The sequence below is a fragment of the Primulina tabacum genome, chromosome 2 (genome assembly GCF_025594145.1).
Source record: "Primulina tabacum isolate GXHZ01 chromosome 2, ASM2559414v2, whole genome shotgun sequence".
Lineage (NCBI taxonomy): Eukaryota > Viridiplantae > Streptophyta > Magnoliopsida > Lamiales > Gesneriaceae > Primulina > Primulina tabacum.
In genome coordinates this window covers 984,107-999,683 of record NC_134551.1, presented here as the reverse complement: position 1 = coordinate 999,683, position 15,577 = coordinate 984,107, and the positions used below count along the sequence as shown (strand labels likewise).

Below are 15,577 nucleotides of genomic sequence, written 5' to 3'. Positions count from 1 at the left end.
TGGTAGGTAAGAAATAACTAACGCGTGGGATGATAGGAAACTCTCTGGATTTTGCATCATTTAAACTTCTTGTTCATGTCCACAGTTCTTAAAGTTATTTGGCATCAAACATGCCTCCCGGAAAAAGGTCTTAGTTCATACAGGTTATACTTTTGATATTTAATTTAGTATCAATTTAGTATTCGCATGTTTTGTTAAGATTTTTCGAACATTTAGTTCTTTATTATTGTTCATTACGAACTACTATCTCATTATATTTTTGAAAATTAGTAAATATCGTATTATAACTTAAATTTTGTAATTAAAGACATCGAATGATATAAAATTGAAATGAATTTTATGATTGGCAAAATCACAAAATTGATGAAATTATCTCTAATTTAAAAACATTATCTCCATCGGATCCTAAATTCATGATTTCTCTTTAAAGCTTTTTAGCATGTAATAAAAGATGAAGCAATGCCTCAAAAGTTGCAATCTTTCCTTACCCTGTTTCCCGCAAGCCTTCTCAAATTAGTATTATAAAGTCCCAAATGATTAATATAATGATGCTAAAACAAGCTGCAATTTTGTTTTGATCAGATCTTTTGTAAGACGGTTTTACGGATCTTTATATGTGAGACGGGTTAATCTTACCGATATTCACAATAAAAAGTAATATTTTTTTCATTAATTACTTAAAATAACTAAGATTATTTTATTTGTCTCAAAAGACTTTTCTTTAATGTTTAAATAGTTGAAGATGAGATTATTATAATTGGATTTAGAATCTAAAATTCATCCGAAATTTACGAATTGTATAAAAGATTATTACAATCAGATCTAGAAATCTAGTCCCAAGCTTTCCATACAAACGATCAGCCTATCGACAAGTATTTATTATATGATGGAAGGAAAAATAAAATAAACAAAGTTACATTTATTAGGCAAGTGGGCCATTATCAGATACTCTTCAAAGCAAAGGACAAGCCGCAAAATGTTGAATTCGAAGTAGCAAATTTGAGAACGAATTACCAAAAAGGGTTTTTAAATTATTGTTTGTAAATATTTTAAACAATCTTTTTTAATTTTTTTAATTTTTATATGATTAAAGGTCTAATTACATATTTTAAACAATCTTCTTGGCAAATAAGCGATTGATTTCTTTATATTTTTTTGAAAAATATATGTTTTTTTAAGTATATTTATTGAATTTGATTGGATAATTTGCTTTAATTTTTTAATAAAATAGATTTAAATTGTTTTTATTCATTTTAATGATTATATATTATTATAATAATTAGATTTTCGAATAATTTTACGATTTTTTTACATGAATATATATTCCAACCAGTGGACCCCACTTTTGAAAAGCCGGCAATTTAGCTCCTGCCTCCTGGTGCGCAGGTTTATTTTTAATGCGCCTCCTCGTAGTACCACTACACGTCTACACCACTCTCTCTCTATCTAGAATCCAATTTATGTTTCTGATGATTATATAATAAATAAAGATTGCGTCTTGTAATATTTTTTTTTAATGGTTCTGTCAGTTTTCAGGCTGAGTAAAGCAAAGTCTTCTCTTTCACACCTTTCAATTCGTTTTGCTCTTTCTTTCATGAGCATAAATTCTTTATGGGCATTGAAAGAATCTAGGTTTGACAGCAGTTGTGCTCACAAATCGAATCAAAGTGCCATTCTTTAATTGCTTTTGGCCCTTTATCTTTTGACCCTTCCGCCTTCTTGTTTTGGCATTTGAGTTTTATCTGGGTTTTATTGTTCTTGATTTATTTTAGGCTTGTGTGATCCAAAATGAATCTTTATGTGGGTGTATATTTGATAATCTCGCGATTGATATTAGGAGAGGATTTATTTGGTGCTTGCCAAAAATGGGTTAGGTTTTGATTTTTGTCTCATATGGGGTGGTTGGAGATCCGTTGAATCAGTAGATTTGGACCTTTTTTTTCCCTTTCGAATTCCAACCTTTTCTCTTCTTCTTTTGTTGACTAGAATCTGGTGTGCCTGTCTTGGGAATTAGGGTTTTGTTTCTTGGGTTAATTTGAGGAGACTGAGATGGAGATTGAGAGGGCAAATAGTGCAGCAGTTGAGAGTTGCCATAGAGTGATTAATCTGTTATCTCAGCCGCAAGATCATAGTCTGTATAGAAATTTCGTAGAACAAACTGGAGATGCTGTGTGCAAATTCAAGAAAGTTGTCTCTCTTCTTGATTCTACCCGTGGCCATGCTAGAGTGAGGAAACTCAAGAAAATTCAAGCTCCTTCACCCCTCAATATTTTCTTGGAAAATCCCATCTGTAGATCAAATGAGCAGCACTCCAAGCCCCTTCAAATCAACAGTTCTGTTCGAGAAATCTCTCCGGACGTGAAAAATGCCCACACTTTAGGTATCCCTTCTCTTGAATTGAGTTCAAATGGCAAAACTTCACTTCCATTAGCCCAACAAACACCATTGCCGAGCTACCATTTTCTCCAGCAACAGCAGCAGCAGCAGCAAAGGTTTCAACTTCAGCAGCAGCAATTGAAACATCAGGCTGAAATTATGTATAGGCTCAGCAATAGTGGCGTCAGCTTGAATTTCGATAGCTCTACATGCACTCCCACCATGTCATCAACCAGGTCATTTATCTCTTCATTAAGTATGGATGGGAGTGTTGCTAATGCGAATTCCAGCTCCTTCGGTTTGATTGGGGCGGCTCGGTCTGCGGATCAGAGCTTCTTCCATCACAAGAAAAGGTGCTCTGGAAGGGGAGAAGGCGGAAGTTCGAAATGTGGTGGCGGTGGCTAGATGCCATTGTTCTAAGAAGAGGTGGTTGTTCTAGCTTCTTGATTTTTACTTTTCTTTAATATGGCATGTTTAGAATTAGAACTGTGACTCGAGCCTGGGATTTTTAGGCTTGAGAAATGAACTTATTTGCCACTAATATGTTTGGTTATCCGATGTAATTGCGATATATTTCTTGGAATAGTTTTGATTTTTTTTAATGCATTTTGAGTAGGAAGCATAGGGTAAAGACGTCTATCAAAGTACCCGCTATTAGTAACAAGTTGGCTGATATTCCCCCTGATGAGTACTCTTGGAGGAAATATGGCCAGAAACCAATCAAAGGCTCTCCTTACCCCCGGTATGGCTCAACTGATTGCACACAATACTGTGGTTTTGCCACATGTTGTCTCGTATAAAATGTCTTAATATTGCCTTACGGGAGTTGCAAACTGCTGCTATATGATATTGGAATATCTTGATTAATTATTTTTGTTATATCATGCTTAGTTTCATAGCTAGTGTTGTCTGGAACTCTGTTTGATACTCTTCATACTTAGAAAGTGAATGCGAGTTACATGAACGGTAATGTTTTTGTTCCCTTCTTTGGCATGTCGAATCAATAGAGATATATAATTTTGTGACGGAGATTTTATTTAATCCGCAACAAGCAAATAAATCTAATATTACCATCCCTATGTTTTTTTCTTGGTATATTTGCAGTCATAAATATCTCATTTTGTTCATTGAGGAGCAAGTGACTCTTATTATTTGCCACCAGAAGATCGAAATCTCACCCCAAAATTTTTAAAATTCTTTTGGGTTGTAGTATGAAAAGAGATGTTTTGCATTTTTAGAAACTTGATGTTGCCTCAGATACAGGTTGGGAATTTGCATTTATTGTTGTTTTAATCTTGTTCTAAAAATTGTTGCAGGGGATACTACAAATGTAGTAGCATGAGAGGCTGTCCAGCCCGTAAACATGTGGAAAGATGCTTGGAGGATCCTAGTATGCTCATTGTGACATACGAAGGGGAACATAACCACCCGAGATTGCCTTCACAATCAGCTAACTCATTAATCATTGCACTATGACGTGGTTCGTGTACATATTTTTCAGGGAGGAACTACAGGTGGATCCCAGATGTTGTGCGTTGAGATCTTTGGTTTGTGAGAGGCCTTCTGGCGCCAGACGTTGCTTAGCGAAAATCAAAACTAGGAAGATATTCCAGTAAGAAAGAATCTGAATCCGAACTAACTTTTTGTTTTTAAAGATTGTAGAACATTCTGACATTACTCTTTATTTACAGCATTTGCTTGTGATTTTCTAAGTTTTTTTGCTTCATTTAGTAACTAAGTTTACAGAAAATAAATGAGATAAACATATGCACGAGAGACGAGTCACGTCCGGGAAATGTGTGCTGAGTATTCTGGCATTATAGTAGATATTGGGAGTTTACTAGCAGCCGTATTTCAATTTAGCAGTTTGAAGGTAGTCACTCTTTAATAGAGGTGCCAAAAACATATTGTTGTTGAGTTGGATGAATACAACTACTATTCTAACCGCAAATACACGTATCTTGACTGTAATGAAGTGGAACACAGTCCAAAACTAGCAAAATCCCTTTCCAAGCTTTGTGATAAGAGTAAAACACAATATCTAGGTGTTAGCGTATGGCAGATTGAGCTGACACCATACTAATCAATCCCCTTGTTACCTTTTGCAAGTGAACCACTGATTCTGAGACAAATCTTATATAACCGAAGACGTGATGAGCTTCTACTTAGGCACCCTTCCGGCATCAACTTGTCATAGGTTGCTACGTCAAATATGGCCATGCTGGTCACCTTTTCCTTCTACTTACCCTTGCTCCATTGTTTCTTCTCATTTCCGGTGGCAGATTTCTCGGCCATTGAAGATGAAGGAGCCCGTTCCTTCTTCGGCACCATTGTGAAGAAAATCTAATATCTCGGACATTCATGCCATTTTTTCAGTACGCTTTGACAGATATGTGCATCATATGAGAATAATGATATAACGACGTGAATGTCTGAGGTAAAGGGGGTCATTCTTGAGAATATCAATCTCAAAATTTATTTAGGCCGAGTTTGAATTCAAGTATTATTCATTGTTTTATATTCGAATCATCCTCATCCATTCGCATATTTTATGTTCACAGGGACATTTTTCGACTTCGAATAAATTATTCGTCTGCCGATGGAACAATATAAAATGTTTCATCTTGTTGCAAGAGTATATATATATATTCCCTTTATCCCAAAGAGAAATGTGTCTCTTTTTATACTTATTATGTCAAGGCAAAAACTTATATGAGACAGTTTCACGGATCGTATTTGTGAGACGAATCTCTTATTTGGGTCATCCATTAAAAAATATTACTTTGTATGCTAAGAGTATTACTTTTTATTGTGAATATGGGTAGAGTTGACTCGTCCCACAGATTAAGATCCGTGAGACGGTCTCACATGAGACCCACTCGTATGTCAATTATAAATATTTTTATGTTTCCTTTTTGTTGCTTTTTTAATTTGCATATTTCTTAACCATAAGATGATTAATGGAATATAGAAGTATCATTAATTATAAATTCATTAAGACAAAAACTCGTATGTGACGGTCTCATATGTCGTATTTTGTGAGATGTATATCTTATTTGGGTCATCCATGAAAAAATATTATTTTTTATGCAAAGATTATTACTTTTTATTGTGAATATCGATAGGGTTGACCTGTCTCACAGATAAATATTCATGAGACTGTTTCACAAGAGACCTGCTTATTCATTAATTATTAACATTACATAGATGGTTAGGTCCCCTACGTTTGTTTGACTTATAATAAAATACTTATTAATTTATTCGTTTTGCTCATTAACGTAATATTCGACTGGGCCAAAAAAAGAAAAATGAAATCAATGTCATCAACATGCATTGTCTTGTCAACTTCCATACTTTGTAAAATTTTCGTTTAATGTATATATTAAAAATTAAATTCCACTCCCTATTTTATTTTCAAATGTAAAACATGCTCAGTATTATTATTAATTTTTCTAGATTTTCAAATGGTTTACTTTATTTTTATTAATTTTTAGTTATTCATCTAAAATTGGATTTGAAAAAAATATGTATATAAAAATTCATATTTTATTTACTCGTATTATAGAAGTTGGAAGAGGCTAGAACGAAGGAAACTGTGTTAATTTTTCTGCCATTTTAGTTCCCTGTTTATTGAAATTAAATATAGATATATATCTTTCAGTTTTTAAGCATTTAAAATATATATTTTATATCAATTATTGGGGAAAAAAATTTAATTAATTTATAACTTAAAATAGTATCCCACAATGAAAGAAACCAAGCAGCCCTACGGCGAAAAAGAAATTCTCCTGTAAGCAAATTATGTATATAGTCGTTAAAATATCATATCAGATATATTTTAAGTACGAAATTAATAGACAAAAATGCCATCGTCATATTTTTCCTAATTATCAACTATACAACATGAAAACAGTGGCATCCCCATATCGGGGGCAAAAGTGGAAAACGGATTAAAAATACTTCACCCGCCAACCACATTTCCACCGCCCATACGCCGGCTAAGTCAAAATAGCGGCGCCGGAAGATTCAGGTCGAACAGAAACGGTTTCTTATCCATCCTCTTCTGTTTCTCCTGCTCGTTCATCACCACCGCGCCTACCTCCTCTATCTTGTACCCGGTGGTTTCCGACCGTCGCGAGGCAGTCTCGCCGCTAGCGCGGATGAACTCCGGCGATGGACAACACGCAACGTTCACGTTCACCGGCGGAGGTACTGAGGTAACACCGCTGTACGTGAAGTTCGTCTTTGCCTTCGTACCGCGAAGACTCCTCACCGCTTCATCGTAGGCCAACGCCGCCTCCTCCGCGGTGTCGAAGGTGCCTAGCCACTTCCTCGTCTTCTTCCAGGGATCCCGAATCTCGGCGGCGTACCTTCCCCATGGACGCTTCCTTACGCCGCGGAACTGCGGCCCCTTCTTTATGTAGAATGGCGGCGGTGCGTCGACGTTCTCAAGTCTCTCCACGACCATTTTTACTGACTTCGATGAGCACTTTGGCTTCGAAGTTGGGATTTTATAGCTACTTCTGCGGGCCCATATTTGTATATTTAAATAATAATAAATTAATTTTGATAATTAAATCAAATTAGTTTCCGTTTTACATTCCGTTGAACCAAATTCATCAATTTTAAAAACATAATGAAAGGACTCGAGCCTTACCCGTTATACAATTATTTTTTTCTTGATAATAATAGATTTCCGTTAGAATTAGGCGTTGGATCCTTAAAATTATTGCAGATTATGACAAAAACTTGTGTGAGACGGTCTCACGTGTCGTATTTTGTGAGACAGATATCTTATTTGGACTATCCACGAAAAAGTATTAATTTTTGTGCTAAAAGTATTAATTTTTAGTGTAAATATCGGTAAAATTGACCTCGTCTCACAGATAAAGATCCGTGGACACCAAACAAACATAGTATTTAATTATAAACACACATTGAATAAAAAAAGAGTGGTGTTCATACTCTGTGGACGTTGTCTCGAGCAATTCCTCGTCCCTTCACTCGCTTACTCGTCTCGTTCGGTCTTTACACACATCGGGGACTATTTGTCAATCCTTGGCATTAATTGTATAAAAACGATATGAACATACAATTATTTTATTCAAGATCAATTATTTTACTTGTGGAATGAAAATTCTAAATGTGAAGTATATACGTGTGTAATAAAATTCTTATCAAGTACATGAAGTTTTAAAGAAAAATAATGTTATATAAAACTTGTTGAAGTAAGTTATTAAAAAAATAGAAAAAAATATATATATATATATATATATGATGTTATCCGGGTGAATCGGGTATAAGATAAGTGGACAATCCACCGAATGATGAGGATAATATTATGTTTAGGAAATTTGATCAAGGATAATGGCTTCAGATAAATTCTGCAAACGAGGAAAAGAACTCGTGAATGGAGGGATGTCCGGCGTGACCACTCCGATTCTTAAGTCAGCAGGTTGAAGAAGAAAGGCACAAACGATATATGTCAGTGTTCGAGTATTCATAATTTCAGAATTTGTAAATGAGAAGTATACCTGCTATTTATGATAGTAAATCACATCATTACCTTGTTTTCAGTGTCATCTGCTAAGTATGGTAAGACGACTGCCCATACTTTCTGATGACTTCTCTAACACGTCAAGCCCACGTCGTTCTGACAGATAAGATGGCCCATACCGATACACTTGAGTGTTGTGCGCTTCTCGAGGCATCCCGGATAGAAAGTTCCCGAGAACTTGCATGAGAGCCCGGGCTCTTGAATGTCCAGGAAGAGAATGTCCCGGGTATCTTCATGCCAGGTTGCTGAGAGACAAGTACTATACATATTGATTATAGTTTGATCTATCCAATTAATGTATCGGGTGACCCATGACCCAAGCTCTTATAGGAGTATCAATATATAAATAATGTAATATATATATATAAATATGAAATCGATAAAAATAAAATAAACGTAATATTTATATTTGAAAAGAATAGTAAATATGTGGGATCGTGATGACTGTAATAGAAGCACGTGGTGCAAAAGACTTTTGATGCACGCGGCGGCCGAAGAGTCAAATAAAAGCAGCCAAACAGATCTGGTACGTAGAGGCACGTGGATCGATCACTTACTTATTATTCCCAAATTATTATTATTATTATTATTAAATAGTCTCATATATCTTTTAACAAATCAATATAATTCATATTTAAAATTAAAATAATATTTTTAACATAAAAATACTATTTGCTTATTAATCGAATCATATTATAGATTTGTCTAACAAAATTTGTTGGATGTGATTTTTTGTTGACTATATATTTTGTCATTATTTGTTAAAAAAATTGCCGAGAGTGGCAATAGTGGTTCAAGGAGGCCATGAGTTTTAAGTATTACATTATTTTTGAGAGAGTATATGTTGTTTTGAGAGACTTTTTGTGAAGAAAACAAAATCTTACATTTTATGTTGCAACAATTGGTACGACAAAATTTAAACATCTGACATTTTATCATTTTGTTTCGAGATTTTTCTATTGTTGGTAGTGCACAAACATTCGTTAATTGATGATTCATTTATCAAGAGAGGAAGGTGACATTCTCAAAAGAGAACAATCTGCATGTCTTCGAAAGGAGTTCGAGTTGACGGATATTGAAGACGAGTGGTGTTTATCAAGTAAAACTATCATATAGACATCATTATAAAATATGGAGTCTTTAGATTATAACTACTTATATTTAGTGGATTTGCATGATAGCTAGGCGTGGTCCCGTTGATAGTAGGTCGATTGGACCGAACCACATTAAAATTGCATGTATTATTATTTTTGCTTTCAGTTTTTCATTTCTTAATTGGTCTAATTATGAAAACTAAGCAAAAAAAAAAAAGGAAATGGGATCCACAAGTAGTATCAGATAGAGTGCATTATTTTTATGATGTTGATCCCCAAGTTCGATTTTTTAAGGTAATGATATGATGCATGATGAAGAAAAGATCTTTGCGGGTCCATATGAGAGATTGATGATTGATATACAAGGTAAACATATGATTTTTATTTGATTTTTATGTTTGTTTCATATGCCCCAACACAACTAGTAACAACATTTTCATATACAACATATAGAGGATAAATATATTAAAAACTCCCATTTTGATTTCTCAATTTTGATTTAGGCTTTTCCAGAGTTCTGATTTTTTTTTAATTTTCTAGATTACTTTATGATTTTTTTAAAATAATTCAAATGGGGATATTTTTAGATGTGATTTTTGATTGACTTTTAATTTTGAGGTTATTTGTAAAAATAATTGAAATATTGATTAGAAATTTTTTGGAGATAGAGAAATAATGAATAAGATATTTGTTTGAATATGTTTTGAAGATGTGATTATCTTGAAAAGATATGACTCAAGATTTGAAAAGATAATGTCTATCATGAATATGATGAGGTATTCTACAAAAATAAAAATTAACTAATTTTGAAGATTGTCGAGGGTGACCATAGTGGTTGAGGGAGGCCATAAGATTTAATGTTATATCATATAAAAGAGTATCAATTGTTGTGAGAGAATTTTTGTGAAGAAAAACGAAATGGTCTATTTTGTGTCGCGACAACTGTTACGACAAGATTCAAACATCGTCACTTTATTATTCTGTTTTGAGATATTTTCTATTGCTGGTGGTGCATAAGCGTTCATTGATTGATGATTCATTCAGATGACGCTTTTGGAAGATAACAATCTACATGTTATAAAAAAGAGTTCCAGTTGATGGATATTAAAGATGAGTGATGCTCGCCAAATGAACTCTATTGAAGTGTGTTCGCCATAGATTTGTCAGTTAGAAAATATGGAGTTTTTTTATTTGAATAAGTTCTTGTATGATTGTAAATGCTTATATTTAGTAGATTTGTTTGATAGCTGGACGTGATCCGTGAATGTAGGTCGGTTGGACCGAACCACGTTAAAAATTGCTTGTGTTCTTATTTTTGCGTTCAGTTTTACATTTCTAAATTGGGTTAATAATGAAAACTAAGCGAAAAAAGAAAAAAACAGGATCAAATAAATTGACGTTTGAGGCCGTCTTACATGATTTTTTGTGTATTATTATTATTACCCTTTGTTTCAGGATTTGCTGATATATGATTTTGAACTTTTGAATAAAGTTTGGCCAATTCGAACTGATAGAATACCAATTTTTATAAGATATCAGAACTCTATCTGCTATAAAAATTACATTGCATATTATACTGATCATGTTCTTTCCTTCTATTCGTATTTCATAAAATTATGCCAACTACGTACCTGATGAGAATATATGTCTGGGAGCATGTAATCACATGTATTGTAGCATATATCATGCCGTCCATGCTTGAAATGTTTTATGCTCTCTCTGGGATGTTCTTATGTAACCCCATTTTCTAAAATAGCTAGTCATTCACTGAAAAATTTTCAAGATTCTGAATACGTTTTCCCTACATGGCACGAATCTTTAATTTATGTGCAAGACATTATATCCCTGATTGTCGAAAATGGGCATATCGTGAGTAAATTTTGTGAAACATCAACAAACTGCTTCGATTTTCATAGATCTCGTGTCTTTGCGTAGTATGCAGAAGGAGACTAGTTAGTATTTACTGAACAACAAGCAACATAAAAGAAAATTCAAAGTCGCTTGGCCTGATAAGGGCACCTTATATTAAACGCATCTCATGTGAAAGATCAAAATCTCAAGTAATTTTTTCGATAATGTATTTCTTCTAGTTTAGTTTAGTTTAGCTTGTATGACTGATTTACCAACTAATGTGCTAAAATAATGCTGATGCATAGAGATATTACTTTTTAGAGTTGATGAATTTTTTTCATGTTTTGACTGCTTGTGGGTAATATTTGTCGTGGTTTGCAGGTTCACTAGTGAAATTAGATCCAAGAGAGCTGATATTATGTAGAGATAGTGGAGATGAACAGCCTGCCAAAAAAATAAAATGGCACCAAATTAGTTTTCGCTTTTGTTCTCTGCTGTGAAAGATCCTGAAATAGCATACACTCAAGACACTGTTTTAATTACTTATTTGTGGAATCCACTAAGCATCAAAATATCTGTTTCTATGGATTTGTTCAGCCATTCTAAGGATCAAGAATCACTTCAGCATTTTGTAACGAAACCAAGATGTAATAAAATCTTTGAATCATTTAATTTGTTCATGAATAGAAGCTGATATAGATTTATCACTCTCAACTCCATGATAATGTTTCTTTTTTTATATGGCATGGGACAGTATGCCATATAAATGCTGGAGAACTTGTCATTTAAGTTGACTTTGAGAATTGTTGTCAATATTCTGCCATTTTTGATGGCCATAGCTTAAATGGGAAGCTCACCTCAAATTGCTCAGTCGACTAACTATTGTCAAGAAACAAAAGACACATTAAATGCTGGAGAACTTGTCATTTGTGCGTAAATTATTTTGAAAAAAATTATATATTCACAAATATCATATCAAAATTTTGTTAACTACCATGAAAAGCAATTATCTGTATTCACGTTATTTGATGAAAACTATAAGTCCGTCGTCTGATTATTACACTTTATTTTTCGTTATTACATTTCATTTATAAATTAATTTGACATATATTTTATATATAAAGTGGAATATAGATATCATAAAATAAAGTGTGAATGTAGATAATCGATATCTACATACTTATTAAAGTGTGGATACTTGAAAAGTTTTTTAATTGTGAACGTGCATAATTATATTTCACATGTTTACTTATTTTCATTATCAAGTAACATATGTGGTAATTTCACATTTAGTCTATTAATTAATGATTAATACTAATTAACCACATTTTATGGTTATGGTTTTGTGTTTTTGATTTTTTTTACTTATTTTATTTTTTCATTATAATATTTAATTATATTATATTTCATTCTATTTCATTTTTTCTAAAAAAAATATTTCATTCTATATACATATAAATGTGTGGACGATAGAAAAACTTTCCAATTGTAAACGAGCGTGAGAAATAAAATTGAGATATATTCATAATGAAATGACCCATGATAATGTATATAGATTTTATAGAAAAACTTCAAAAAATTATATATATGAAGGCACTCATTATAAAATATCTGAATGCTTCGAATGAATACTCATCTAAATGAATTTTAAATTAGATATATTGACAAATAAAAAAAAATTAGAATCACCTTTATTACTTTTAAATTAAATAAAATGAATCGAAAAGAAAATTATATTTCATCAAAATTTTAAAAAATCTTAATTGTTGTAAGAGCAAAAATGAAATATCAAAATTTTATATTTATCTCACCTAATATATAATTAATTAGTAGTTTAATTATTTCACATAATATATAATAGTCTTACAAATGCTAATAAATTATCACTATAATATACATTGATTGTAGTAAATCACTTCAAGAATAAAATGTAACTCTTATATTAATTGTCTCAAATAATTCATCTTCATATTACCTTTAAATGTTTTACTCTTTTAATTTTCTTTCTACATGTTATTTTATGATTTTAATGAAATTTTGTATCTATATTTATAGTGCAGTTTCTAATAAAGTAATAAATTATAGTATCACAAAAGATATATGAAAAAATAATTATATATTCAATAGTAGAATAACATAATAAATATATAATAATATAATAATGTGAAGTTTAATATTAACATATTTTTATAGTTTTTCATTAGTTTTTTCCCACTAATTTTGATAATAAATAAAATAAATGAATTATTAATTGTTTTAATTATTCTCAGAGATTCTATATTATTTAAGTCTCCCCGTAATTATATATTACTAAATAGTACTCAATTATAACAATAATGTCATGACAATTTATTTGCATTTGTAGAGTTATTTACATACACATATATAATGACAATTATATTGACAAGAAGGTAATCAAACATTAACTAAAAAAATTCAATAAACACTTAATCTCAAAATATACATATATTTTGAGTTCAGTCACATATGTTATTTTTCTTTAATTAATCGACTTTATTACAAAAAAACTTATCTTACAAAACATTGTTTGTCTTCTTTTTTCCTAAATACAGACGAGTAGTTATCGGTGTGAATTGTTGTTGAATCAGATAAATATGTTCAAATTTGAGTTGAAAGAATGTAAATTGAATAATTCGGTGTATATATTTATTTACTAATATGCCAATTAATTGGTTCATAATGAAATGATTATAAATTAATTAGGAGAATATATATGCATTAAGTTTTTGAATTAGGAAAGTATATGCATTAAGTATTTTATTTATCATTATTTGCTATTTTTTAATATGAATGTGATTTGTAATGATTTGGATAATATTAAATTTACATACGTATCTTCACTTGTTATTGTATTGTATTGTGTTGCATTGTATGTGTTTACTATATAATTTACATTATTTATTTATTTTATATTGTTACTATTTAATGTAGGATCGAGTGCTTGTCGCTTTACCAAAAGCTATAGCTGATGGTAATGGTGCAACTCAAATCTTTTAAACCGCACAACAGCTCAAGCACCACGGTTTGATCGCTCTACCAAGTAAGGACAATTATTGCACTTAACAATCTCCCTCCCAATAATTGCACTCCTTGCAATCAATGAGAATCGAACCCGTGATCTTTGCTCTGATATCAATTGTAGGACCGAGTACTTGCCGCTTTACCAAAAGCTATAACTGGTGGTAATTGTGCAACTCAAATCTTTTAAATCGCACAACAACTCAATCACCACAGTTCGATCGCTCTACTAAACAAAGACAATTATTACGTCCAACATTTAAATTATATTTTCATTTCATTATAAAATAATTATGTCGTGAAAAATTAAATATATTAATAATTATTTTAATTATCTTTAATTGTACAACTGTGAAAATCTCAAATCATCTATATAAATCGAAAGACTCAAAAGCATATTTAAAATTTTAATATCATTAGATATATATGGAAATTGTATTCTATATTAATTTTATTTTTTTTAACTTTAATTTTCTAACATAATTTATTCTTAGATTAACATGGCAATGACAATGAATGTCAAATTAAATGCTAATGTTAATTATGATTTAAATTCTATAACTATTATTTTTCCCTTTAATTTATTTGAAACTCACAAAGACTCCACCTTATTGCAATTGTTGTTTGGAGTATTTGTAAATTGTAAGGGCTTAAGATTGAAAAATTTGATATTTTCCTGTAATTGCATTTGAGATCATAGTTTTGACCTCTAATTTCTCTCCAAAAATTGTATGTGAGTAAGTGCAAAAAGATGATAGAACAGTCCATTTAATTTATTTGGTTGATTGTTGTTTTCTTTTTATTTTCAAAGTGTTATGTTATCCATTTTTTCCTTATTGTACTTACTATTTATTTCTAGGATATATATTTAGTAAGATGTTGCAATGATAGTATATGATTGTTGTAAGGCCCGAGAATTTTATCCTATTAATCTGAAATGATTTGGGTATATTTACCGTAATCTGAGATTAATTTGGAATGATTTGTTGATTAATTGAGATGATTATGGATAAAACGGATCAGACCGGGACAGACGAGAAAAGACACGAATTAGGTGCGAGGGAGGTGCCACTTGCGCACATGCGCGACGTGATGCGCGAGCTGTGCGCGAGTTGGGCAGAAGATCCCGCGAATATGCGCGGAGTGATGGCGCGCATATGCGCGAGCTGTAGTATGCGTTGTCCAGAGAACCTCGCGCATATGCGCCAAGGTGAGGCGCGCATATGCGCGAGAGATGCCGAGACACACGCGCTGAGAAATTGTGTCTCGCGCATATGCGCCGAAAGATGTCGCGCATATGCGCGAGACGTGTTACTTGAGGGAGCAGGCCACTTGCCTTGCTGCATGCGTGGTATATATATATATATATATATATATATAAACATGCATATTTCTTCAGAAGAGAGAAAAAGAAAACGAAGGAATCGAGAAAAGTTTTAGTAAGGTTGTAGAAAATCCTTACGCCTTTTGTGAAAGATCCGCCCGTCTGAATTGTAATCCGACTTCAGTACTGTGTTCCTATCAACGTAGGCTACAACTGGGCGTAAGTTTTGTTACGTTAGATACGATTTGAAATTATGATATTGCCAGAATTGAATGGAGTTCATATATGATGTTCTTGACATGTTAGACATCATATAATCGAAGTCAGATTAAGAAA

General features: G+C 32.1%; 1 protein-coding gene and 1 pseudogene across 1 annotated transcript; one reads left to right on the top strand and one right to left on the bottom strand.

The window, feature by feature from the left end:
• The first annotated feature begins 1,417 nt into the window (after positions 1-1,417).
• LOC142522738 (putative WRKY transcription factor 21) lies at positions 1,418-4,086 on the top strand (annotated as a pseudogene).
• Positions 4,087-6,379: 2,293 nt separating this feature from the next.
• Positions 6,380-6,844, bottom strand: LOC142537136 (ethylene-responsive transcription factor 4-like). The gene has a single exon (XM_075642701.1). The coding sequence runs from the start codon at positions 6,842-6,844 to the stop codon at positions 6,380-6,382; it is 465 nt and encodes a 154-aa protein (XP_075498816.1).
• Between the last annotated feature and the right edge of the window lie 8,733 nt (positions 6,845-15,577).

Coding starts and splice junctions, on each gene's coding strand:
- LOC142537136 (XM_075642701.1), bottom strand. CDS start 6,844: ATGGTCGTGGAGAGACTTGAGAACGTCGACGCACCGCCGCCATTCTAC.